Raw genomic sequence first — 27,100 nt, 5'->3', positions numbered from 1 at the left:
TTTTTTTAGAGCACAAGCAGGGGGAGTGGCAGGCAGAGGGAGAAGCAGGCTCCCCGCCGAGCAAGGAGTCTGATGTGGGGCTCAATCCCAAGACCCCGGGATCATGAGCTGAAGGCAGATGCTTAACCGACTGAGCCACCCAGGCCCCCAAAACTTGTATTTATTGTAAAAGGCTCTTGGGTGGCATTTCAGAGTCCTCTGCATTCACCTTCAGTTTTTTGCAAGATCTGATGCGTGTTAGGAGGTCCACCTGTCTGCAGCTCCCCACATCAGCTTCAGCCACGACTAGTTTCTCTGAGCTGCAAGGGTAGGATGTGAAGTCTCGATTTATAACCCTCCTCCCCACCTGGAAAGAATTCATTAGTTGTAAGTGTCCTGTTCGAATCACAATTCCAGTGCAAACCTAATCACAAATTGCATCTCTGGCACATCCGGTGCTTTTAGCTTCTGCACAAATTCAACATGGTAACCCCGACAGCATTCCAGGGCATAAAAGGGTCAAGAACAATAAATACCCACTCTAAATGACCACAGGAAAGAAATCTGCAGTTTCTTTGGCTTGAGTGCTCACAAAAGTTCTTCTGTACTTCCCAAACACTAATGGTTAAATTGTATCAGTGCAGAATCATCTAAACGACTTCCAAGGCAGTGTGCGTTTTTTCTTAGTGTTCTTGGCTTCTGGATAAATTTTATTTATTAATCTTATTTTTTTCGGAATCTCTAAAATATTTTGTTCTCATGGGGTCAGCTGCCTGGTAGGATAGTTCTGTGGTGCCTTAATCTTTGATAATGACAAGATAGAGACTGAAGTTTTTTCCTTGTTTTTATTCAAGTGATCAGTTAGGAATAAATGGAAATGTTAACTGCCATCAGTTGTGTTAATTATTCCCTATGGTTTGAGGTCAATTCCACTAGTAAAAATTTGGATTCTAGTTCTTACTTGAGACAAAGACTCTCTTTGACCTTCAGTTTCCTTACTAAAGCCTACAGTGACACGTGCAAAGTGATCGAGGACCAAATGGGATAATATATGTAGAAATGCTTTGTGTATTTTATAATGTATAAAATATAAGGTTGCATTATTCTTGTTTCTAGTATGCTTTAATGCCATGTAGTTAACTATTTTTAACTGGCATATTAGCTCTGTTGGAAACAGTGAAAGGTTTAAGCATAATATGGATGCTTCTGTAGGACTATTTCATTCATATGATGAACTTAAGATTGTGTATTCCTTTAACACATAGATACTGAAGTTGAAAATATGTGGTAAAAATTATTTAAGTATAAGAAATTAGATGAAAAAATTAATGTTGCTATTTTAAAATATACCTTAAATTTGAACTTTGAAGATTTAGAGCGAGTTTTTAGAGGTCCCATAGATTAAACCTGTAAAACAAGTTTTTAGTTTGGTTGGCTAAGGTTGTAGTATAGTGTAGTATATATGTGTGTATGTGTGAGTGGATATATATGTAAGTGATAGAGACATCTATAAAATAGTAGGGAGACTGCTTATATCTTTGTAAGAGAGGTGGTGTGTCAGTTCAGGTCATTCGCATATCATCTGGAGAGGAGATCTTAAGATGGAGTTAGAAATGGAAGAGGTTTGTTATGGGGTAAGGTCTGTAAAGATAGAGGAGAATGAAGAAGGCCTGGACCACAATCTTTAGACTTCAATGCAGATCTGTCATCTGTAAAAGGATAATGAAGAGGAGATGGAGTGAGGCAAGGAGTCTCGGATTGCAGTGCAAATCTGATAGTCAACTCAGTGGGGAGCTCCAGAGCAAGGATTACCCTGAGAACGAGTTTTGCCTTGGGCAGAAATGGCCAGGCCCTGGTGTCCCCACCGTTCAGTCATTGGCTGGGGGCTCCCCGTGAAGAGCCAGGTTAAAAGTATGGTATGAAGGTTTGAACGGTGTGATGGATCTCAAAGCCAAGACAGCTGGTGGCTCTCCTATTCTACTTCCTGCAGCCAAAGGGCAAGTTTCTTTCTTAAAGGGAGGTCCATGAAATATATTTCTTTGGCTGCCACAAGTGGCTTAGCTTTTTACCTCAAAGTATGTTTTTTAGGACAATGTGGTAATCATTGCCGGCTCTTCCAGTAGTAAAACAGATGTACAGCCATTGTTGTACACTCCATTATAATTTAATCCTATTGCCCTCTCAAAAGTGGAGATAAGATGTAATAATTTGTATACTTTGCAGCTCATTTGACTGTTGGAGATCTCAGATTTGAGGGTTGCCTTTTAGTTTTTTTAAGATTTTATTTATTTGAGAGAGAGAACACAAGCAGGGGGACCAACAGGCAGAGGGAGAAGAAGAAGCAAGCTCCCCACTGAGCAGGGAGCCCAGTGTGGGGCTCGATCCCAGGACCCTGGGATCATGACCCTAGCCAAAGGCCGCTGCTTAACTGACTGAGCCACCCAGGCACCCCCATTCCTTTATTTCTGAATTATTTTGTTTTAGTTGTGTCTTGTTCTGTGAGCCAAATGGAAAATCTTTCTCTTAATTGGCGAGCTAAATCCATTTGTATTTATTTATGTAAGATTTTATTTATTCATTTGACAGAGACACAACGAGAGAGGGAACACAAGCAGGGGAAGTGGGCAGAGGGAGAAGCAGGCTTCCCGCAGAGCAAGGAGCCCGATGCGGGGCTCGATCCCAGGACCCTGGGACCATGACCTGAGCCGAAGGCAGATGCTTAACGACTGAGCCACCCAGGCGCCCCTCCATTACTATTTATTGAGTGATTGATATGTTTAATGTTAATTCCTTTTTGTTGTTGTTACCATACGGATATTATGTTGTAGTGGTTGTATATCTTTTTCTGCATAGAGTTTTCTTCTTTCACTTTGAAAAAAAAATTTTTTTTAAGATTTTATTTATTTATGTGAGAGCGAGAGAAACAGCATGAGAGGGGAGAGGGTCAGAGGGAGAAGCAGGCTCCCCGCTGAGCTGGGAGCCCAATGTGGGGCTCGACCCAGGACTCCGGGATCATGACCTGAGCTGAAGGCAGTCGCTTAACCAACTGAGCCACCCAGGCGCCCGAAAATTTCTTCTGATACTTAAAAAGATTTGTGTTATTGTTATAGTGGTTGCTTTTGCACTTACACTTTTTAAAAATATTCTAAGTTGTCTGTTTTCTTAAACTTCCACTATCTTAATTTTTAATGGTAATCTCTTGATTCCCACCTATTTAATGTTCCATAGTCATTGAGTTTTATCTGCTTTCCTCTTTTCTTCTCCCTTCTCCTTTTTTTTAAAAATTGTTTTGAGTATAGTTGACACACAGTGTTATGGTAGTTTCAGGTGACTCTTTTTTTAAGTTGGGTTATTTCTGCTTTGTCAGAACATTTCATTCTCTGTCCCACCTTTGTTTTAAACTTAGATCCACACTTAAATATAGAAAATGTTGATTGTCCTTTTGCAAAAGTTTTCCTGGCCATCTCTTGATTGGTTGAAGCTCATTGTCTAGTAGATTGCTCAAGAAAGGCTCAACTATTCCTTGAGTTCTTTCATATTTAAAACTCTTCTTCTGTAACCTTAATACTTGAAGGACAACTGGACTAGATCCATAACTCACCTTTTGTTTCCTTGAGATTCTTGAAAATTTTGTTGCCATTTTGCTCCATTTTCCCTTGATTTTTATTTTGTTTTTGAGAAATCTGATGCCAATGTATTTCATAAAAGATAAGGACAGTAGTAGTAGTTAATATATCAGGAGCATTCTTCCATATAGCCATTTTCCTGCAGCATCATTCTTTTTTTTTTTTTTTTTTTTTAAAGATTTTATTTATTAGAGAGAAAGAGAGGGAACACAAGCAGGGGGAGTGGGAGAGGGAGAAGCAGGCTTCTTGCTGAGTAGGGAGCCCAATGCAGGGCTCCATCCCAGGACCCTGGGATCATGACCCGAGCTGAATGCAGGCGCTCAACCAACTGAGCCACCCAGGCGCCCCCTGCAGCATCATTCTTAATGGCTACAGTCACATCCCACATCCTTTGTAGTTTTTTTTTTCCCAGTGTCTTTTTGTAATTATTTGGAACAGAGGTTGGCAAATATTTTCCTTGAAAAGCCAGATGGTAAGTATTTTAGGCTTTGCCAGACATTCAGTCTCTGTTGCAATTACTCTTACGGGTCAAAACAGTCACAGTTAATATATAAATGAACAGGCTTTGGCTCAAGGATCATAGATTTCCTGCGTTGGATTTCAGTGCTACCTAAACAGAGCTGTTGACTTCTTTCTTAGAATCCTTTTTAAATTAGGGGGCGCCTGGGTGGCTCAGTCATTAAGCGTCTGCCTTCGGCTCAGGTCATGATCCCAGGGTCCTGGGATCGAGCCCCGCATCGGGCTCCCTGCTCCGCGGGAAGCCTGCTTCTCCCTCTCCCATTCCACCTCTTGTATTCCCTCTCTCGCTGTGTCTCTCTCTCAAATAAATAAATAAAATCTTAAAAAAGAATCCTTTTTAAATTAGGATTGTTTTGGGGCACCTGGGTGGCTCAGTTGTTAAGCGTCTGCCTTCGGCTCAGGTCATGGTCCCGGGGTCCTGGGATCGAGCCCCACATCAGGCTCTCTGCTCGGCGGGAAGCCTGCTTCTCCCTCTCCCACTCACCCTGCTTGTGTTTCCTCTCTAGCTATCTCTCTCTCTGTCAAATAAATAAGTAAAATCTTTAAAAAAAAAAATTAGGATTGTTTTTGCATTGAAAAATGAAGGATAATTTTCTGGGTTGCCTAAATGTCACCAGAACACTTTCTCTTAGCAAACAACACAGGAAAAAAAAAAAAAAAAAACAGTTCCAAAAGGAAAAGTTAGGATGTTTTTCAAAAGACAGTAGCAAGTCTTTAACAGTAAAATAGTATATTCATTACTTTTGTATAGTGTTTGGAAATCTTAACTGGCCTTTATGAGCAATATAAAATGTTATTAGCAACATCTAGAATAAGAGTGAATTGGTGTTTATGACCAATAAGGAAATATATTCAGAATTAAAATTATTTTTGATATATAATAAAGATCAAGGTTCTTTTAGTTGTGTTTTATGAATAACGTTGTGAACCTTTTCAGTATAGACAACTAATTAGAAAAAGTGGTGAGGGATCAATATATACTTCATTATGGAATAGTAAATTACTGAGAGCAAAATTCCAATTACTTAGAGGAAAGAACTGTTCAAGGTAGTCTTTTTTTCTGATGTCAGATTTTAAAGACCGAACTAAATCCAGGGCATTATTAATCAGCTCTTTCAATTTTCACTTGCCTAAGATTAGGGCAATCAATACTTGTTTAATGATACAGTCTCTCTTACATTTATGGCCAAATATACCACAAAAGTCTAGAGTTTTTCTTTTTGAATGTTTTGAATGATAGTATTTGAACAGTAATTTTTTTTTATTTTTAAATTTTTTTTTAAAGATTTTATTTATTAGAGCACTAGAGGGGTGAGGGGCAGAGGAAGAAGCGGACTGCTCACTGAGCAGGGAATCTGATGCGGGGCTCGATCCCAGGACTCGTGACCTGAGCCGAACGAAGGCAGACACTTAACCAACTGAGCCACCCAGGCGCCCCAACAGTAATTTATTTTATTTTTATTTATTTATTTTTTTAAATATTTTATTTATTTGTTAGAAAGAGAGGGAACACAAGCAGGGCGGAGTGGGAGAGGGAGTAGCAGGCCTCCCACTGACCAGGGAGCCCAATGCGGGGCTCGATCCCAGGACTCTGGGACCATGACCTGAGCCGAAGGCAGATGCCTAACGACTGAGCCACCCAGGTGCCCAGTGATTTTTTTTTTTTAAAGACTAAGATAGCTTCTAAATATGTAGATGCTCTTGGATTTTTCTTTTTGGTTTTAAAAGCATTTTTTAAAAATAAGGAAATATTTATAATTGATTTATTGAACAGATAGTTTTATATGCTTTTATAAATATAATTTAGCCTAAGACAAAATTTTACTTAGTTTTAAGAGGGATCGGGGTCTGTAAATAGATCCCTTAACTGTTTCATAGGAAGGGTAGCAATAAAATTAGTCTTTGAGGTACACCTGAAGATCATATTTAACTGTGAGAACATCACATTGATTTGATTATATTATCCTTTTAAAATCTTTCAGTTTTTAAGTAGGTAGAAATGGAATTTATTACAGTGTGAAAATGATGACATTTTGGAATTAGGAAATAAGGAAGTTAAAAGTGGTGGTGGTTGGAGTATTTATTTCATAGAACCATTTTTCTAATCTGTCATCTGTAATTGTTTATCTAAGCAGGCGTACCCTGTGTGACTCTCTAGGTAAAGTATAGTTTGTTGTAAATCCTTAACTTTCTTTTTTTGTTTTTGTTTTTTGGGTTGCTTTGTTTTGTTTAGTTTTTGTTTTTTTGTAAATCCTTAATTTTCTAATTGAAAGTTAGTGCAAATAGCCCCTGTAGCCGCACAGGCAATTGTAAATGCACATATATCACCTTTGCAAATTGTTTTTATGAATAATGGAATTTTCTTCCCTCAGTTGCTGTTAATATGGAAACCACTAGTATAGGTTTATGAGAGAATTAAGCCCCAAAGTCCTAAGGAATCCTTTAGATGTAATAGATTATCTTCTCTCCTGTGAATCTGGAATGGCTCTAGCTCTGTACTGTCCTTCAGAGAATTGAGAAGATAGTCACTTATCTAGTTTTCTTGTAGAGCTAATTTCTTCTGCAGGATCTCAATCAGAAAAGGTGTTAAAGGAATGGTTTGTCAGACATATGGGAGCAATTATTAACCAAGAAAAGGAGGGTTAGCTTAAGGAAACTGACAGCAGAGGTAGTCTTCCCTTTTTTTCCAAAACTTCTGCCCATATGGTAGTCATTAGCCACATGTGGCAGTTTAAGTTTAAATTAATTAAAATTTAAAAACCAATTTTTCACTTGTACCAGCCATATTCTAAGTGTTCAGTAGTCATGTGACTAGTTTACTACATTTCCATCATCTCTGAAAGTTATGTTGGGCAGTACTGTTCTAAAATTTCTTTGCCTAACTATATAAAAGGCTATTTTTATATTTTGGATTACTTTTATTTCGTGGATTATTTTCTTAACAAGTTCCAGTAGAAGAATTACAGAATCAAAGAGTATAGATATTTTTGTGTTTTATCACTGTTAATTTTTTTCAAATAGTACCAATTATATTTTTACCAGCAGTTGCCACTTTATTGATTTTTTTTTCAAACATTGGATGGATCGCTACATTGCTGTTCTCCTATTCTACCCCCTCCAATTCTAGATCAGTTTAAAAAATGTTAAACCATTTGTGTTCTTTGAGGTTGGTATAAGATAGATGGCATGGGTAGGTACATAAATTCACTGAAATTGATGTGGAAAATTTTTATATTTGCATTTTTCGTGAAATATTCTTGAATTTTACAGCAGATTCTCAAAGGCGTTAGTTAGTGGTTTAGAACTACTGTTATAGTTCTGATTCTGCAGAACAGGAAGATAATCATTTAATGTTATAGTGTTTCAATATTTTTTGTCACTAGTTCATCAGGAAACAGTTTTTGAAATAATATATGCATTTTAAAATTTTTTATAGGAAGGTCATTAGTTGAGTCTTCTATTATGTGTTGTGATGATTGTTTTTTTTTAATTTGATGCAAACTCTTGGAAACGGTATTGATGCTGGAAAGGGGTAGCAAAGACATTGTTTTTTTTCCTCCTAAATTCATGAGTATCTCTACTGTCCTCATACTCTTTACAACTTGTGGTTGGCTAGTATTTAAAATATCTCAGAACTGCAGTGACCTTTTCAGTACCTTAAAACAGCTACCAGAAAAGTGCTGAGACATCTCCCCCCTCAAAATAGTCTTTTTCATAGCTTCTTGGAATACACGGCCAAAATCGTTGAAAGTGATTGATCTCTGGGGTCAAAGTAGCCCAGAAAAGCAGTGGGTATAGTAAATTGAGTGCCTGGAAAATTGCCAGATTAGTACCCCTGGACCTGAAGCTCTGTATAGCTAGTTTTATAGCTTGAATATCGGAAATTGAAGTGTTCCTGCTCATTCAGTGAACAAATGGATCGTAAAAAGTTTAGTGAGGCCCTGTGGAGAGAAATACATCCCTATTCTTGAAGAGAAAAAAATAGAAAATTAAGATCAGTAGTATAAGCACAAGTATAGTATTTTATTAGTTTTTAAAAGATTTTTATTTATTTTAGGGAGTGCAAGGGGGGAAGGAGAGAGAATCTTGGGCAGACTCCACGTTGTGTGCGGAGCCGAACATGGGGTTCGATATCATGACCCTGAGATCGTGACCTGAGCCGAAACCAAGAGTGGGACGCTTAACTGACTGAGCCACCAAAGTGCCCCAGCATAGTACTGTAAATGTAGAGGGAGGAATGGATTATTGGAGTGAGGAAGCTTCACAAAGATGGTAGTTGAGGTTGAGCCTTCAAGGGAGGAGTAAGAGTTTAAAAGCGAATGGTCTAGGTAAAGCTCTTTTGGTTGAGGAAAAGGCATCTATAGAAGGTATTCATAAAAAGACAAAATGAGCTGATGTTGGTAGAGCTGAATGGGGATAGACTTAAAGGCCTCGAATGTATGTTATAAGGTTTGGACTTAATTGAGCTTATCTATAAGTGAAATGAGGGTTATTTTTAACACTTATGTGTATTTACTGTTTATTCAGTTTAACTATAAAAAGCATTAGATCTGTGCTGTCCATTATGGTAGACACTTGTCACATGTGGCGATTTACATTTAATTCAAAGTAAATAAAATCATTTTTTAAGTTGTGGTTGCTCAGTAGCCATATATGGTGAGTGGACAGTGCAGCTATAGAACGTTTGTATCAATGCAGAAAGTCTTTTTGGACAGAATGGCACTAGATGTTTTTGTGAGGAGCTATAGTAGGATTTAGAGAAGCTCAAGAATGAAAACTTTTGTTTTAGTTGTGGCTTCATAATACATACATGCTTTGTAAAAGATACGTAAAAAATGTAAATTTAAGAAGCAGTTTGAATTTATTAAGAAATCTCCTTATTGAGATAATATGAATGATCCTCTCCTAATTCGTTTTCTCCTTTTGGATTTTTATGTGTTATACCTTCTTCAAGGTCAGGGTACTTTCAAGTTATTTTAGTATGAATTCAGGGACAGGTTGTATCCTAATCTTTTTAGTTGATTGCCTGTTTAATTAATGATTTTGATTAAATATGCTGTTCTATTATAGTGATAAGTTTTGAATCTCAGTGAACCATGGATTTAAAACGAAATTAGAAGACCTTGGGGCATCTGGGCGGTTCAGTTGGTTAAGCTTCAGACTCTTGGTTTCGGCTCAGATTGTGGGATTGAGCCCTATGTTGGGCTCAGCACTCAGCCAGGAATCTGCTGGAGATTCTTTCCCCTTCCTTCTCCCTCCCCTCTATCCTCCCTTCCCCCCCAACCCCGCGCACATGTGCACACACTCTCTCTATATATAATAAAATCTTTAAGAAAATAATGAAAATGAGGGGCGCCTGGGTGGCTCAGTCGTTAGGCGTCTGCCTTTGGCTCAGGTCATGATCCCGGGGTCCTGGGATCGAGCCCCGCATCGGGCTCCCTCCTCAGTGGGAAGCCTGCTTCTCCCTCTGCCTCTCCCCCTGCTTGTGTTCCCTCTCTCGCTGTCTCTCTCTTGTCAAATAAATAAATAAAATCTTTAAAAAAAAGAAAAATGAAATGAAATTAGAAGACCTTATGATCAACTAGGTGCTTTTGCTATGTTGTTGATTATTCTAGGATTCACTGGTGTTTCCTTTCAATTGAACAAAGCATCAGAATGAAGAAAACAGGGCTCTGCAAAGTCAAGGTATAAAATTACAGAATCAATAGAAGTGACAAGACTAATTAATTTATATGTGTTTCTTTTCAAGGACTACAACCCCAGGAGAAACAAAACTGCTGGCTTCTGAAATTTATGACATTCTTCAGTCTTCCAATATGGCAGATGGTGATAGTTTCAATGAAATGAATTCACGTAGAAGGAAAGCTCAGTTTTTTCTGGGAACTACAAACAAACGTGCCAAAACAGTGGTTTTGCACATAGATGGTCTTGATGATACGGTAAGACTTTTTTAAACACATGGTTCATAAGATGGGGTGGGGAAGTGGATGATCCTCCTTCTGACATATCAAGGTCAGTAGTAGCCTAAGGCTATGTCACAGTGCCTATGTCATTTACTTTATCTCATCACAGAGGCATTTTATTACCTCGCATCATCACAAGAAGAGGGGTAACTTTAGTACGATAAGATATTTTGAGAGAGAGATCACATTCACATAACATTTATGACAATGTGTTGTTATAATTGTTCTATTTTAGCAATCATTATTGATAATCTCTTACTGAGCCTAATTTATAAATAAACTTATGTATGTATAGGAAAAAAACATAGTATATATAGGTTTCACGTCCTTTCTGCAGTTTTAGGCATCCCGTGGGGGTCTTAGAATGGATCTCCCCGTGGATAAGATGTGGAAGGGGGACTATTGTAAATAGTTTCTTCAGTGACACTTGCCAGGTCTTGAAGAATAAATCCCACCGGGGCATTTTGTTCTAAAGTTGTCAGTTAATCAGAGGACATAACAATTTTAAATATTTATGCCCTAATAATAGAACTTCAAAGTATATGAAGCCAAAACTGACAGAAATGATAGGAGAAATAGACAAATCCACAATTAGATCTGGAGATTTCACCACCACCCTCAATTAATAGAACAAGTATACAGAAAATTAGTTAAGGATATAGAAGACTCAAATAACACTAACAACCAACTCAACCTAATCTATATTTATAGAACACCCTATCCAGCAACAAGATAATAATCATTCTTTTCACATACACGTGGAGTATTTACCAAGGTAGACCTTATTGTGGGCCATTAAAACAAGTATTAATAAATTTAAAAGAACTATGCAAAGTATGTTAGCACAAGGAAAAGCAAATTAGAAATCAGAAACATAAGTTATTTGGAAACTCCCCAAATACTTTGGAGACTAAATAATGTATTTCTAAAATAATCCATGAGTCAATGAAGAAATCAAAAGAGAAATTATAAAGCATTATAAACTGAATAAAAATGAAAATGAAATATCAAAATTTGTGGGAAGCTGCTAAAGCAGTATTTAGAAGGTAATAGCACCGAATGCCTAAATATTTATATACAAGAGAGAAAAGTTCTCAGTGAATTAAGTTTCTACCTTAAGAAACTAGAAAAAGAAGAACAAATTAAATCCAAAGTAAGCAGAAGAAACAAAACAAATAAGTGAAATGAAAAGCAATAGAGAAAAACTAATGAAATCAAAAGCTGATTCTTTGACATGATCAATAAAATTGATAAACTTTTAGCCAAACCAATCAAGAATAAAAGTCACAAATTATCAATACCAGAAATAAGAGAAAGAAAACATCACTGTAGACCCTATGGACATTAAAGGGAAAGTAAATGAATATTTTAAATAACTTTATGCCAATAAATTTAGTAATATAGATGAAACAGGAAAATTTCTTGAAAAACACAGATTGCCAAGGTTTATTCAAGAAGAAATAGATAACCTGAATAGCTCAGTATCTATTAAAGAAATTGATTTTGTAATTAAAAACCTTCCCATAAAAAAAACTTTTGTCCCAGATGGCTTCACTAGTGAATTCTACCAAACATTTAAGGATGAAATAATACCAGTTGTACACAATTTTTTAGAGTGTAGTATAGTATAGTAATATAGTAATTAGAATATTATAATATTAGAATACTGTAATAGTCCTACAGGATAGTTTCTTCTGAATTCATTCTACCTTGTCTGCTTTTAATATTAGCTTCTGCTTGCTTTTGCTGAGTGTATATCTTCTATTCATGTCTGTATTTTAAGATTTCTTACAGGCACTATATAGTTCAGCCTTGCCTTTTAATCCATTCTGAAAATTCTGCCTTTTAAATGGAGTGTTGGGATCATTTATATTTGATATGATTATTAATATGGTTAGTTTTAAAACAACTCTTACTAATTGCTTTCTTTTCTTTTTTTTTTTTTTAAAGTTTATGTATTTATTTATTTAAGTAATCTCTGCACCCAACAGGGGGCTCAAACTCACGACCCAGAAATCAAAAGGTGCATGCTCCTCCAACTGAGCCAGTCAGTGGCCCATTGCTGATTGCTCTCTATTTGTCCCATAGTTCATTGTTCCCCTTTTCCATTTTCTGCCTTTTGGACTAATTGAATATTTTCTATGATTTCCTTTTATTTCCTTTGTTGGCTTATTAGCTACAGTTCTCCTTCCTTTCTTTTTGTTGGTTGATTTAAGGTTTTTTTAATATATCTTTAATTTACTATAGTGCAGCTTCAATTAATATATTACTTCATACATAGAATAGGGCATTTAGAACATTATACTTCCATTTCCCCTTTCTCTCCCTCTTTGCAGTTGTTACATGTTTTATTCCCACATGTGTTACAAACCCCAGATGCAGTTATTACTTTAAATAGTCTTTTTTAAATTTTTTTCATTTTGGTAAAATACAGGTAAGTATAAAATATTGGTGTATAACTTTTTGTGTGGATTTATGTCCTCAGTTCTCTTGGATATGTTCCTGGGGTAGAGTTGCTGGATGATACATTAACTTTGTTTAGCTTTTTTTTTTAAAGATTTTATTTATTTATTTGACAGAGAGAGACACAGTGAGAGAGGGAACACAGCAGGGGGAGTGGGAAAGGGAGAAGCAGGCTCCCCGCGGAGCAGGGAGCCCAATGCGGGGCTCGATCCCAGGACCCTGGGACCATGACCTGAGCTGAAGGCAGACGCTTAAGGACTGAGCCACCCAGGTGCCCCAACTTTGTTTAGCTTTTTGAGCAACTTCCAGAGTGTTTTCTATAGTGGCTGCAGCATTTTACATTCCCATCAGCAACATATGAAGGGTCACTTTCTCCACAGCCTTGTCAACATAGACTTCTGTTGTTTAATAACTATCCAAAAAAAAAAAAAAAAAGCTATCCTAGTAGATGTGAAGTGTTATTAATACCATTCATATTATATTATGAATATAATGTTGTGTAACCATCGCCTCTATACTTCTTATGAATGTACAGGTTTTTATCTTGTAAAACCTAAAACTCTGTACTCATTACACAATAACTCCCCTTTCATCCTTCCCCCCAGCCCCTGGCAACCTCTATTTCACTTTCTGTCTCTGTGATTTCAAAAAATCCGTCTCTTTTAAGACGTTTTAAAATAAGAAAAAGTATTTTCTGTCCACCTACTTTTTGCCATATCCAGGGCTCTTTATTCTTTTGTGTAAATTCTAGATTTTCATCTGATTTCATTTTCCTTCTGTTAACATTTCTTATACTAGTACAGGTCTGCTGGCAATGAATTCTTTCTGGTTTTTTTTTAATTGAAATAGAATTCACATACTGTAAATACACCATTTTGAAGTGTACAGTTCCGTGCTTTTAGTGTATTTACAGGGTTGTGCAGCCATCACCATAGTCTAATTCCAGAACATTTCATTACTCCGAAAGGAAGCCTCATACCCATTAGCAGTCACTACCCCCTGCCCCTGATAACCCCTAATTTACTTTCTGTGTCTATGGATTTGCCTCTTCTGGACATTTCATATAAATGGAATCATAGGCTATGTGACATTTCATGCCTGGCTTTCTTTTTTTTTTTTTTAATTTTTTTTTTTTTTAAGATTTTATTTATTTGCGAGAGAGAGAATGAGAGACAGAGAACATGAGAGGGAGGAGGGTCAGAGGGAGAAGCAGACTCCCTGCTGAGCAGGGAGCCTGATGTGGGACTCGATCCCGGGACTCCAGGATCATGACTGAGCCGAAGGCAGTCGCTTAACCAACTGAGCCACCCAGGCGCCCCATGCCTGGCTTTCACTTTAGCATAATGTTTCCAAGGTTCATCCCTATTGTAGCATGTATCAGTACATCTTTCCTCTTTATAATATTCCATTGTATGGATGTACTGTATTTTGTTTATTCGTTCATCAGTTGATGGACATTTGGGCTGTTTCCACTTTTTGGCTATTATGAATAATTCTGTGAATATTGGTGTATAATTTTTGTGTGGATTTATGTCCTCAGTTCTCTTGGATATGTTCCTGGGGTAGAGTTGCTGGATGATACATTACCTTTGTTTAGCTTTTTGAGCAACTTCCAGAGTGTTTTCTATAGTGGCTGCAGCATTTTACATTCCCATCAGCAACATATGAAGGGTCACTTTCTCCACAGCCTTGTCAACATAGATTTCTGTTGTTTAATAACTATCCAAAAAAAAAAGAAGCTATCCTAGTAGATGTGAAGTGTTACCTTATTGTGGGGTTTTTTTGCTGTTGTTTTTGGGGTTTTTTTGTTTTTGTTGTGGTTTTGATTTGCATTTCCTTAGTGATTAATGATGTTGAGTATCTTTTCATGTGCTTATTGGCCATTTCTCAGTGGTTGTTTTAATGTTTATTGCATGTATCTTTATCACATATTTTCTCTTTTGGAGAAATGCCTATTATCTGTTTTTAAATTGTTTATTTGTCTTTTCATTGTTGAGATGAATTCTATTAATATCATGTATTACATTGGTGATTTTCATATATTTCTTTAAGATTTTATTTATTTATTTGTCAGAGAGAGAGCACAAGCAGGGGAAGCGGTAGGCAGAGGGAAAAGCAGGCTCCCCGCTGAGCAAGGAGCCCAATGGCGGGACTTGATCCCAGGACCCTGGGATCATGACCTGAGCCAAAGGCAGACACTTAACCAACTGAGCCACCCAGGCGTCCTGGTGATTTTCATATTTTGAATCAACCTTTCATTCCTAGGGTAAATCCCAGTCATGCTATATAACTTTTTAATATGCTGCTGGATTCAGATTGCTGGGATTCTGTTGAGGTATTGTGTGGTGTGTGTGTATTCATACAGGGTATTTTATAGTTTTATTTACAGTTTTCTTTCATGTATCTTTTTCTGGTTTTGGTATCAGTGTAAAATGAGCTAGGAAGTGTCTGGATGAGTTTGTGAAAGATTGGGGTTGATTATTCTGTAAACATTTGATAGAGTTCACCAGTGAAACCGTTTGGTCCAGAGCTTTTTTTGTGGTATATTTTCTCATTTTAATTTAATCTCCTTACTTATTATAGGTCTATTTTTCCTTCAGTCAGTTTTGATAATTTTATTTTTCTAGGAATTTGTCCATTTCATTGAAGTTATCTTAATGTATTGGCATAATGTGTTCATAGTATTTGCTTATAATCTTTTGTTTCAGTCAGATTCGTCGTAATGTCCTAAATTCCTGATTTTAGTAATTTGAGTCTTCTTTCTGTAGCTAAAAGGTTTATCAGTTTTGTTGATCTTTTCAAACCAACTTTTAGTTTCATCGATTTTTTTTTTCCTATTTTTTCCCTTTTCTCTCTTTCTTTTTTCCCCTGCCATAATCTTTATGATTTCCTTCCTTCTGCTTGCTCTGGACTTTCTTAAAACTTGAGATTTTCTTCTATTTTAATGTAGTTATTACAGCTTATAAATTTTTGTTTAAGCACTACTTTCTTTGTATGCCATCAGATTTGGTATGTGTTATTTTCATTTTATTCATCTCAAACTATTTTCTAATTTTTCTTTGACACATTGGTTATTATTTAGAAGTTTGTTGTTTTATTTCCATGTATTTCTGAATTTTCCAAATTTCCTTCTGTTATTAATTTCTAATTTCATGTGATTTGACAACATTGTGTGATTTCAGTCCTTTTCAATATATTGAGGCTTGTTTCTTGGCCTACCATGGTCTATCCTGGGAGAATGTTCCACATGTCCCTGAGAATGTATACACTCTTGTTTGGGAGTATTCTAAGTGTCTGTTGAGTTTTGTTGGTTTATACTGTTTTTTAAGCCTCATTTTCCTTGCTCATCTTCTGTCTACCTATTATATTCATTTTTGAAAGTCAGATATTGAAGTCTCCAACTCCTTCAGTTTTGTATGTCTGGTAGAGTCCTTATTTTTTTTTTTTTGGAAGGATTATTTGGAAGTGACAGAATTTTTTTCTTTATTTTTTTTTTAACACCATACTTTGAGTCATTGTTCCAGTGTCTTCTTCCTTGCATTGTTTCTATTTGGGATTCTATTGTTCTTATTTGTGTTCTTCTATATGTAATATATCTTATTTTTCTCACTCTGCCTACTTCTGAGAGTTTCTCTTTCATCACTGCTTTTAGTCAGTTTGTTTATAACGTGCCTTGGTATAATTTTCTTCATATTTATTCAGCTTCTTGGATTTCTGGATTTGTAATATGCAGCAAATTTGGACAGTTTTTTCCATTATTTCATCAAATATTGTTTCTGTCCCCCTTTCCCCTTAGTCTTTCAAGGTATTCCTGTTACACATGTTCAACCATGTGAAGTCTCACAGCTCACTGATATTCTGCTAATTTTTTTCTTCCGTTCTTTTTTTTTCCCCCTCTGTTTCATTTTGGATAGTTTCTGTTGCTATATTTGCTAAATTTTTCCTTTGCAAGTGTTTAACTTCCTATTAATCTCTTCACTTTTTTTTTTTTTATACCGTAGACATTGTTCTGTTTTTTTATCTTACTATTTTATTTTTTTATTTTAACTAGATTCCATGCCCAATGTGGGGCTTGAATTCATGACCCCGAAATCAGGAGTTACATGCTCTGCAGCCAGGTGCCCCTTATTTTATTTCTAGAAGTTTGATTTGGGTCTTTTTTTATAACTCCTTAACATGTTTATACTTTATTTGAACATACAGAAGATGGTTGGAATAATTTTAATGTCCTTATCTACTAATTTAATCATCTGTGTTTTTTTGAGTATGTTTTTATAGATTGATTTTTGTAATTATAGATTGACTTTTCTAATTATAGGTTGTATTTTTTTTTGCTCCTTTGCATTCTTGGTAATTTTTGACTGGATGCTAGGCATTGCAAATTTTACTTTGTTGGGCACAGCATATATTTATTTGTATGCAAATCCTTTAAAAAAATTCTTGAGATTTGTTCTAGATCACAGTTACTTGCAGACAGATCTTTTTGAGGCTTGCTTTTAAGCTTTGTTAGGCAAGACCATAGCACCCTTCATCCTAGGGATAATTTTGCTACACTACTGAGGCAATACTCTTCTGGGTTCTCTGTTCATGCCCCCATGTATGTCAAAGTTTTCCCACTCTGTATGATGGAAACATGGAGTATTTCCAGCACAGTTGAGCCTGCAGAATTGTTCCTTCTATTCCTTTATAGTCTGGTTCTTTATTCAGCCTCAGGTTCTTTCTTCACATGCATGTACTGATCATTGTTCAGCTGAAAACCTGAGGGGAGCTCACTGCAGATCTCTAGGGTATGCTTTCTCCCTGTGGGCCCTTTTTGCACAGCTCTGCCCTCTCTTGTGCTCTGTCCTATGAATTATAGTTGCCTTGACCTCCCTGAATTTTCAACTGTGTCCTTAACTGACGGAGACTGCTGCTGGTTCCCCTTGAGTTCTCCTTTCCTAAATTACAGCCTGGAAACTTTCTAGGCAATATGCTGATGTCTTTGTGGAGCTCATTTCATTTATTTTCCTTCTCTCAGGGACGTTTGTTTTACACTCTCTGGAAATCATTGTTTTATTCATTTTATTTTGTGTATATTGGCTAAATCCAGTCCTTGTTACTCCATCTTGACTGCATTTGGAAGTCTCCCTGAAGTTACTTTGAGCAGTGATAAGTTATATAACTTTACATAATCGGGGTAGCAACCGGTAGATTACCACTTATCTTTTTAGCTAGGCCAGGTAGGTTACATTAGATTATCCACAGCAGTTTGGCCTCAGGATTTAGGATTCTCTAGGTAAGGGTGGGGGGAAGTTTTTCATATGCATGTTATCCATGACATTGCCAAATAAGATAGTTAACAACTATCTTACTGAAACTGGGGCCACAAGATCCCGAAAAGTTTCTAGAAAGCAAGCTCTGGTAGTAGACATAAATTGATTGAATGGAAAATAGTAAGATATATAAAATATCACCAGTGCCATCTAATTTTAATGAATAAGAATAATACAGTTCCTTTTGAAAGCTAGCATAAACCAAATGATAAAACTCAACAAAGCACACATGAGAATACAGGCCAATATATTGTACGAAAGTGATTGCAAAAGTCTCAAAGACTAGCACCATTCTATAATGGTAGTAGGGAGATAAGCAATGATAGGAGTTCTTTTGAAGGATTATTAGAATAAGTTTGAAGACTGATTATATTCAATGGAGGAAAAGAGTGAGTCAGGTAATTTGAAGGCAGTGTTTCTCAGGGTGTTCCAGGGATTTGGGGTCAATTGCAGATGCCTGTCCCATCAGAAATACTGAACCAGAACCTGGTTTCAGTAAAGACACAGGAAGATGTAAAGACGGTGATACGATACGTGAGCTGGAGGTGGAGGAAGGGATAAGGTGAAACTGTAGTTACTTTTTTTATTTTATTTTTTTTAAGATTTATTTATTTGAGAGAGAGCATAAGCAGGGGGAGAGACAGAGGGAGAGAGAAAATCTCAAGTGGACTCTCTGCTGAGCATGGAGCCCGACGCGGGGCTCAATCCCATGACCCCAAGATCATGACCTGAGCCGAAATCAAGAGTCCGATGCCTAGCAGACTGAGCCACCCAGGCACCCCTGTAGTTACTTTTTAATCCATTTTTGCTTTGGATCCTGTGTTTGAGATGACCACTTGATATCCAAATGGGTATGTCTGATAGCAAGTGAAAATAAAGTCCTCTTGGAGATATACATCTGTGTTCTCCATGGTAATAATGGTTGAAGTGATGGGAATAGTCTACTGAGGGATGAAGTAGAAACAAAATCACTTAGTTTTAGGCACTGGACCTTGGCGGCAAGATGAGACAGATGGAATAACCAGTGGTTTAAGGAGTGTATTATTAGGAGTCAAAGAAACATTGAAGGGGGTATGTTTTATTGTGTTGTCAGAGGAAGATGAGAACTAAAAAGAGGGTATTAATAACCCTTGAAAATGCGGTGGTAACCATTGAGAACGCCATAAATGAAGGATGTAGTGATATTTATAAATACCAAGTACTTTAAAAAGTAGTGAGTCAGACACTGAACACTCACTAATTCTAACATCAGTCTATCAGAATTATCCTCAGAGATTTTTAAGTAGAGCACGGGTCAGCAAACCTTTTCTTTAAAGGGCCAGATAGTAAATATTTTAGGTTTGGCAGGGCATATGGTGTCTGTTATAACTACTAACTCTGCTATAGTATAAAACTAGCCTCAGACACTAGGTAAACAAATGCGTGTGGCTGTGTTCCAGTAAAAACAGTGGGTGGACTATAGTTTGCTCACCCTTAAGCTAGAGGACCCTCTGCTTTTCAGCATTTTTTTCCTATATTGTTCTTCCATTCCTTCTGCATTAAGATTTAAATTAATATTGGCTAACTTATTTCCGATAAAAATTATTAAAACTAAGTATTAGTAATGAAGTTTGAAAAAATCCAGCAGGAATTATTAGTCTGTTGATCTTATAAAATTTAATAAACTTGACTAAACACCACCAGCAGCGTGCCCTCAAGAATGAGTCGTTAGAACTGAAATAGGGACATTTACTTACCCCGCCCCCCCAATGACTAATTTGGTGTGGTTTGAGTTGATTTGTTTGTTTTTATTATTTTGCCAATTTTAATAATAATTTGTTTTTGTTTTTTTACCTTTTCAGTCTCGGAGAAATCTCTGTGAAGAGGCTTTGTTAAAAATTAAAGGTGTTATTAGCTTTACTTTTCAAATGGCTGTTCAAAGATGTGTGGTGCGGATCCGTTCAGATTTGAAAGCAGAGGTTAGTATTTTAAATGGCTGAATATGCTTGAGGTTATAGGTAAACAAATCAGTGTTCAAAATTGTTCCTTTTAATCCTGGCCTAGGCTTTGGCATCAGCGATAGCATCAACCAAGGTTATGAAAGCTCAGCAAGTTGTGAAAAGTGAAAGTGGAGAAGAGGTAAATGCTTTATTTAGTTTTCTTTATACCTAACTGACTCCTGATTATTCTTTAGGGCTAGCAGATTGTAAGTATTTTCAGGCTGTTAGTTGCCAAATATACAGGAGTGTGGTTGGGTCAGATTATCTTAATATTTCTTGGCTAACAGTTAACTCTTTTAGAAATATAGGTCTTTTGTAGATTTCAAAGTCTGTTCTTACATTTTGTGGATTTCAGAGTCTGTTCTTTATCTCAGTGGAGACGTCTTCTTAATTTTATATGGCAATAAAGGATATCTAGTTTCCTTGTGCTGGTTTTTAAATACTTTCTTTCTAACCTTAGTTTTGCTAATCCAAAAAATAAAGGTCTGTTCCCACCAGGGATAGGTAAATACAGTGAAAATATTTGCCTCTTGCTGTTTTTGCCACTAGCTTTGTGATAGGGAAAACAAACCTGCATTCCTTTAGCTTATTTGTCTTCCCATAGAAAGGAGGTTCAGTGGCCCTTCAGGGTCACGCAGCAGCCAGATACTTGCTTTTGTTTTCTTTAAATAGACAGGAGTTGCACATTTATTCCTAGAGCCTCAGGAGAAAAACATCTTAGTTTTCATGTGTATTTCTGCCTTTCTGTGCTCAGCAGTTGGGCCTATCTTCATGTAAGAGGAAGATTTTTAAAGGAATATAACCCCTGAGAATAAATATGGTGATTAGAATGAGGAGTAAAGTTGACCTTTAACTTAAGACATATATATCTGTGTCAATTAGGATGATTTTGTAATAACTCTTAACATGTTCTCTGTATCAGATGTTGGTCCCATTCCAAGATACGCCTGTGGAAGTAGAACAGAACACAGAACTGCCCGACTACCTGCCTGAGGATGAGAGTCCCACTAAGGAGCAAGACAAAGCAGTGTCCCGGGTCGGCTCACACCCAGAGGGTGGAGCTAGCTGGCTGAGCACAGCTGCAAACTTTTTATCAAGATCGTTTTACTGGTGACTTCACTTTGTGTCTCAAGGACTGTGTGAACCAACAAGGGGCCAGTTTTCCATTGTTGTGGTGAACTGTCAAGTGCAATTTGCAATAAGTTATCATGAAAAGTTTTTAGATTACATGATTGCGTATGCTGCATTTTACATTTTATTGGACATTTTGCCCCACTCAGTGGTAAAAAGGACAGAGGCTACAGGTGGAGTTCTTTGTTTATGAAGGTATTTTGGTTTTGTTTTCCTTTAATTGCCTCACTTTTTAAAAAACATGGGTCCACTGTTAAACCAAACATATATATGTTCAGCTTTACATTTTATTTTACATGAAGCACGTGATTAGGAAAACTCATTTCTCCTCAAGCCTCAGGATCTATCTGAAGAGAAGTTGTTTTTTTTTTTGTTTGTTTTTTGTTTTTTTTAAGCTCAAGTCGTGCATGAATTACTGAACATTTTTCTCTATTTTCTTCATGAAAGATACTTGCTTTGGTATTCTTCACTGAAATTGAAAACATTTCTCATTATCCCCCTTTTGTGCCTTTTTTATTTTGCCAACCATGTTTATAGAAAGAACATTACTATAGAGACATTTTGTGATTTAAAATATATCCATATGAACATAGCAGTCCCCTAAAACCACAAGTCTACAAAAACTTTGCAATCTTACTTGTTGTAATTTTAAAAAGATCAACACAAAATCAGCCGAGAAGAAGGAAACATGTATACTAGCAAAGTACTGTTGGAGACTATTTGAATGTGATCAGATGTGGTTCCAGTTGACTGTTGTTCAGTTTGGTTTATATCAGCTCTTAAGAGTTCCGTCCAGCATAATACTGGGAGCAGCTATAAATGGTCTCTAGGCCTTACTTTGTGATCATATACCATCCCTTGCTAGGAAAAAAAAAATAGTAAAGAACTGACAAACTTGAAAAAGAAAAAAAAAAAAATCGAATGCCTATAATGCCATAGTGCCATTTGGTAGCGTCTAACTTTAAAGCATGAATTGCTTGGCAGATGCCTATTCAGTAGGTGTTTCCTTGTATTGCCTTTTGTGAATTTATTATGAACATGCGATCGAACCGAATGAAAAAAAGACTCAAATTATTGCTTATAAAGAAATAAAGCCAGCATTGGTCCACTTAATCTTGTTCTCATGTCCAGCCAGAAAAAAAGAACTTCAGTGAAGGTAAGATAAATAAATATAAATATATATACATATATATTTTTTTGGTAGATAAGAGCTAATTACGTATATGTAATGCTTTATTAAATTTCTGAAATATTTGGCAACTAAAATTTTCCTTTTGGAAATCCAGCTAAATCCAGATAAATTTTAGTGCTAATATGATTAAGAAACTAATATGCAGAAATTGAAATTCTTTTTCATCAACATGTAGAGCTGCTATTTTATTGCTTGTGGAGAATGTGAAGTGAAAATTGGACCCTGGAGGGTTTCCTTGCATTTTCATCGCTTCTCTTTTAGAGAAAATTAAAAACATCCAGTGTCACTGGAAAAACACTGTAAAATACTTCACCAACAAGAATCTTGAGTTCACGACCTTCTGGAGGGAGGGGTAGTGAGGGGATTGGGAATGATATTTTTCATGCGTCTGGGCTCTGATTCAGATGACACGCACAACTGAAAGTAGAAGCTTTCAGGGCATGTATTGCTTTAAATGCATAATACAACTTGCTGCCAGAACCAGATGTGTTGAAAAACGAAAACAAAACCACCTCCTTTCGATAGCCATTAAAACAAAGTTTACTGTTTGTTTTAACAAGTTTGTATTTTATTTTGCATTGCCACACATCTGCCTATTTAAAAAACTACATCTCTTTGGTAGTAATGGTTCAGTACAAGTAGGTATTACAGCTTGATGTCTGTGTGTTCTAAGTGTTCTTTTATTCCAGGTCTTATAGAGCAGTTAAGGCAACTGTAACGGCATTTTTTGAAATATATTGTAAAATAATAAAAGGTAACATAATTAAAATTGAATGGATATTGCATTTTTGTGGTATAAGCATTATTGATTACTCTTGAGCCTGTTTGTATCCACACTGCCTGGCACCTTCTCCTAGCTCCCTGCAGGTGCGTTACCCGACTCATTCCCATGCATCTTCCCTTTCATCTCCTTCCCAGCACCACACCTGCCTCTCCCTGGGTTTGGATCAGCTGCTCCTGTACATACACTCATTGTAGTGTTTATCATACTAGATTGAAATTATATTTACCAGTGTTTCCTCCCAACTTAGCTCTTTGAGAACCAAGAGAGTCTGTAGCTGTAACTGGCTAGTAGTAACTGTGCAGATATTTTTTTAGAAGGATGAACAAAGAATTTTTCTTGAATCAGTAAAAATAAATGACAGGTACGAATTGTTGGGCGAATAGGGAAAATGTCAGGTTGTATTACTTTTTTTTCTGGCATGTTTGTTTCTGATTTATTGGTATTTAGCAAGTTTCTTCATTTGCTTTGTCATTTGGTTTTTATTTTTCAGAAAAGTGGGAGAGGAGCATAATACTTGCTCTGTTGAATAAAGTTAAGGTTAACTTATAATATCGTGATTCTTATAGAATTGTTACAGGAGAAATTTATTTCAATTTCCTGTTTTATAACTTACTAGCTATGTAACTTTAGGTAGCAATGTAGTCTCTGAGGTTTTTCTTCATTGATGGAATGGAGATAATTCTACCACTTCATGGGATCATTATTTGAATCCAGTGAGATCATCACAAGTAACTTGAAACTAAAATCTTACAGGTGTAAGATGGAATTACTGTTACTGGAAGTTTGACACGATTCTCTTCTTGTGCTCAATTCCGAGTGAGACACTGTACCTTTGTAAACACTGTATCTGGCTCCTCAACTTTCTCTATCCAATTGAGGGTATTTTTTGAGGGTTAGTTCACAGGTATTTGATTTTTATCAAAATGTCCCTTGAAGTATTCATCTATTATCAGGATTTCAGTTACCTTTGTGTCGATAATTTCTAAATCTCCACGTACTGTCATCTTTGATAGCTCTCCTTTCCTTCGCCATACCTATCAGATACAAAGTCTGTGAATTTTTATTTCTCTTAGAGCCAAGCTCATGGTAGGCCTGCAGTGGACATGAAACCTAAATCTGTGTCAGCACCATGCTAAGTGCTTGACAAATATTTAGTCCTTTAACCCTTAACAGCCATAGGTAGGTACTTTCGTGTCTCCATTTTCCAGCTGGGGGAAATGAGGCAGAGAAATCGTGAGTAGCTCACTAGTCCCAGGTGACAGAGCTAGACCATGGTGAAGCCAGGACTCCAGCACAGGTGGCCTGGCCCCCAGGTCTCTACACTCTCACGAGGCAGCCTGCATCTTGGCTCCTGCTGCGTACCTTTCTGGTTCTACCAGCACCATTCCTGCCCGGGCCCTCGGCCCGAGTCCTGTCAGGGGACTTAACTCAGGGGTCTCTTGGCAGTCACAAGCTCTGTCTGGACACCATGAGAGAAGTAAGTTTGGTTAGGCCACAACAGGAAAACACATGTAGAGCCGCTGGCCTGTCTGAGAAGGGAAACCATGTTTGCCACATGGACCGTGGGCCTTTAACAATGCTGAGCTTCTGGACGTTGTGGCTGTTCCAGACCCTTAAATACTCCCTGTGTCACAGGCAACATGTCTGGGCCAGAAACCGGCTATTTTTACTTCTAGGGTAGCCACATTCTAATCTATCAGATTAATCTTAACAGTATTTTTGTCATTTTCTGCTGTGATGTCAATAAAGGACTCTGGCTTAGTTTATAGACTGCTTTGTCTAGCACCAAAAATGTCAGGAGAGTGTAACTACCAACGTAGTCTTTCATACATTCTATAGCATTATTATAGACTTTCTGTATAGGAGGCATGGTTGTTTATCTCACTGTTAGAAAGTATCTGCTTTATTTAGTCTTGTCTATTTATTATAACCGAAGTGTTTTGTATTCATCCTACCTGCCAGATCTTTGCTCATATTCTTTCTTATCTGGAATATCCTTCTTTATACTTTCTCTCCTTTAAAATACTTTATTATGGGGCGCCTGGGTGGCTCAGTCAGTTAAGCGTCTGCCTTCGGCTCAGGTCATGATCCCAGGGTCCCGGGATAGAGCCCTGCATTGGGCTCCCTGCTCAGCAGGGAGTCAGCTGCTCCCTCCCCCTGCTCTTGTGCTCTCGCTTGCTCTCTCAAATAAATAAAAATCCTTTTTAAAAAATTAAAAATAAAAAAAATATTTTATTATGGGGGTGCCTGGGTGCCTCAGTTGGTTAAGCATCTGCCTTCGGCTCAGGTCATGATCCCAGGGTTCTGGGATCAAGTCCCACGTTGGGCTCCTTGCTCAGCAGGGAACCTGCTTCTCCCTCTCCCGCTGCTACTCCCCTTGCTTGTGCTCTCTCTTTCTCTGTCAAATAAGAAAGAAAAAAAAATCTCATTATGAAAATAAGCTCAGTATGTTATAGAAATGCATAAAGAAAACAAGCCCTCTGTCATCCTACAACATAAAAATATCCATAACTAAACATTTTGATTTATTCTCATTTGTTTTAATTTGTTTCAGTTGGTAAGAAATATACATCTAAAATTTTTTTTTAAAGTAAGCTCTACACCCAGTATGGGGCTTAAACTCACAACACTGAGATCAAGAGTCACGGGTTCTACTGACTGAGCCAGCCAGGTACCCTTACACCTTAAATTTTTTAAGTGTTCAAAATGGGTATACAGTGAAAAATGACTTTATCTTTGAACCATTGAACCTGGTTTTCCTCACCAGGGATAGCCATTGTTACTAATTTTGTGTGCCCATCAAGAATATTCTGTAAATTTACCAACTTTTTCAAATTTTCTCCCCATACATGTGGTAATAAAATGCCTGGCACCTTAGTTTTTTCACTTAAAGTGTATCTTAGAAATTATTCTATATCCTTGTATAAAGCAGCTTTTTCTCCCCCAGCTTCACAGTATTAATGTTCCACCATTTATTTAGCCAGTGTTTTGATTGTAATCCTTTGCTGCTACTAATAGTTGTGTTAGTATATCCGTAGAGTAGATTTCTAGATGTAGCAAAGCCTGTGAGTGCTTTTAATTTTGATAGATTCTGCCTCCTTAGAGAGTATATCAGGTTTCTTCTCTCACCAGAATATGAGAGTCCCTGTTTCCCTTCAGCCTCTCCAACTGTATTATCCCACATTTAGCCCTTTGTGATCTAAAAAAAAAAAAAAAAAAAGCATATCATCCGAATGAGAGTTAGCTTTTTTATATATTTAAGAGCTGTTGTTTTCCCTATGAACTTTTTTGTTTTCAGTGTTTGGCAGAGGGGCGAGGGGATTTGAGTTTTCTTACCTGATCTATAGAAGTCCTCACACTAAACAGATTTACCCGTTTCTTTACTAAAAAATATTTGTAGCGTACGCATTACAACAGCATTTCCCAGTGCTTCTTATACAAATACTGTGAACAATTTAAACCCCATGATTACTTCTTCCTCTTAACTGCCATGTTTACTTTTTTGTTTGGGACCTGTCATCTATGGTCCATAACTTTCCCTGAGTATATTCTTGGTGGGATCAAGATCCTTAAGGGGAGGGAGTGTTTCTTACGTGTTAGTGTTTGCCACACTACCGAGCATAATAACAGTGTGTGCTGAGCATTTGGGGAGTGTTTACGAATGAGTTCTGGTGGTGGAACAATTATAGTAGTATTTCTATGTTGAAGGGATGGGTATTTGGTACTTTGGTTCAGATCTTGTGTGGATTTTAATTATTGCACATCTGGATTACTGCCACCGGCTTGTTAGTAACATTTAACATTACTTGAGCACGTACTGTGTTTCAGGCTCTGTACTAGGTCCTTGTGTTACCTTCTTTCATCATCACAGTGGTTCAGTGAGCTAGGGTTTTTCATACTCATTTTACAGAGGAAATAAAGTAATTGGAGTCAAATACAGCTACTGAGTATTGGGGTCGGGATTTTCCTTCTTAGTGACCAAATAGTTGCCCAAATAATTGTTAGGTATTTTTAATTTCTACTCTTCTGGTTATAAATCTTCAATGACTTTATTGTGTCAAATCCAAATTATTCTGGTTTCAAGACTCTCTGTAACCTGTCCTACTCTTCTGATTTACCTGACACTTGTAGTTGAGTTGACATTTTTAGTCT

The 27,100-nt window shown here is 36.9% G+C and overlaps 1 protein-coding gene across 1 annotated transcript in view; it reads left to right on the top strand.

The window, feature by feature from the left end:
- Positions 1-22,949, top strand: part of ARMC1 (armadillo repeat containing 1) — a 33,311-nt gene extending 10,362 nt beyond the window's left edge. The window contains exons 3-6 of the mRNA XM_081817122.1: positions 9,862-10,063; positions 19,704-19,820; positions 19,906-19,980; positions 20,764-22,949. Coding sequence (XP_081673248.1) covers positions 9,862-10,063; positions 19,704-19,820; positions 19,906-19,980; positions 20,764-20,955 — 586 coding nt within the window. The 3' untranslated portion in view covers positions 20,956-22,949. The remainder of the gene's footprint in view (positions 1-9,861; positions 10,064-19,703; positions 19,821-19,905; positions 19,981-20,763) is intronic.
- Positions 22,950-27,100: the final 4,151 nt, after the last annotated feature.

This window comes from Leptonychotes weddellii, chromosome 4 (assembly GCF_054177405.1).
Source record: "Leptonychotes weddellii isolate Sample4059 chromosome 4, ASM5417740v2, whole genome shotgun sequence".
NCBI lineage: Eukaryota > Metazoa > Chordata > Mammalia > Carnivora > Phocidae > Leptonychotes > Leptonychotes weddellii.
Note: the sequence above shows the minus strand (reverse complement) of the source record. Positions and strands in the feature narration are given on the sequence as shown.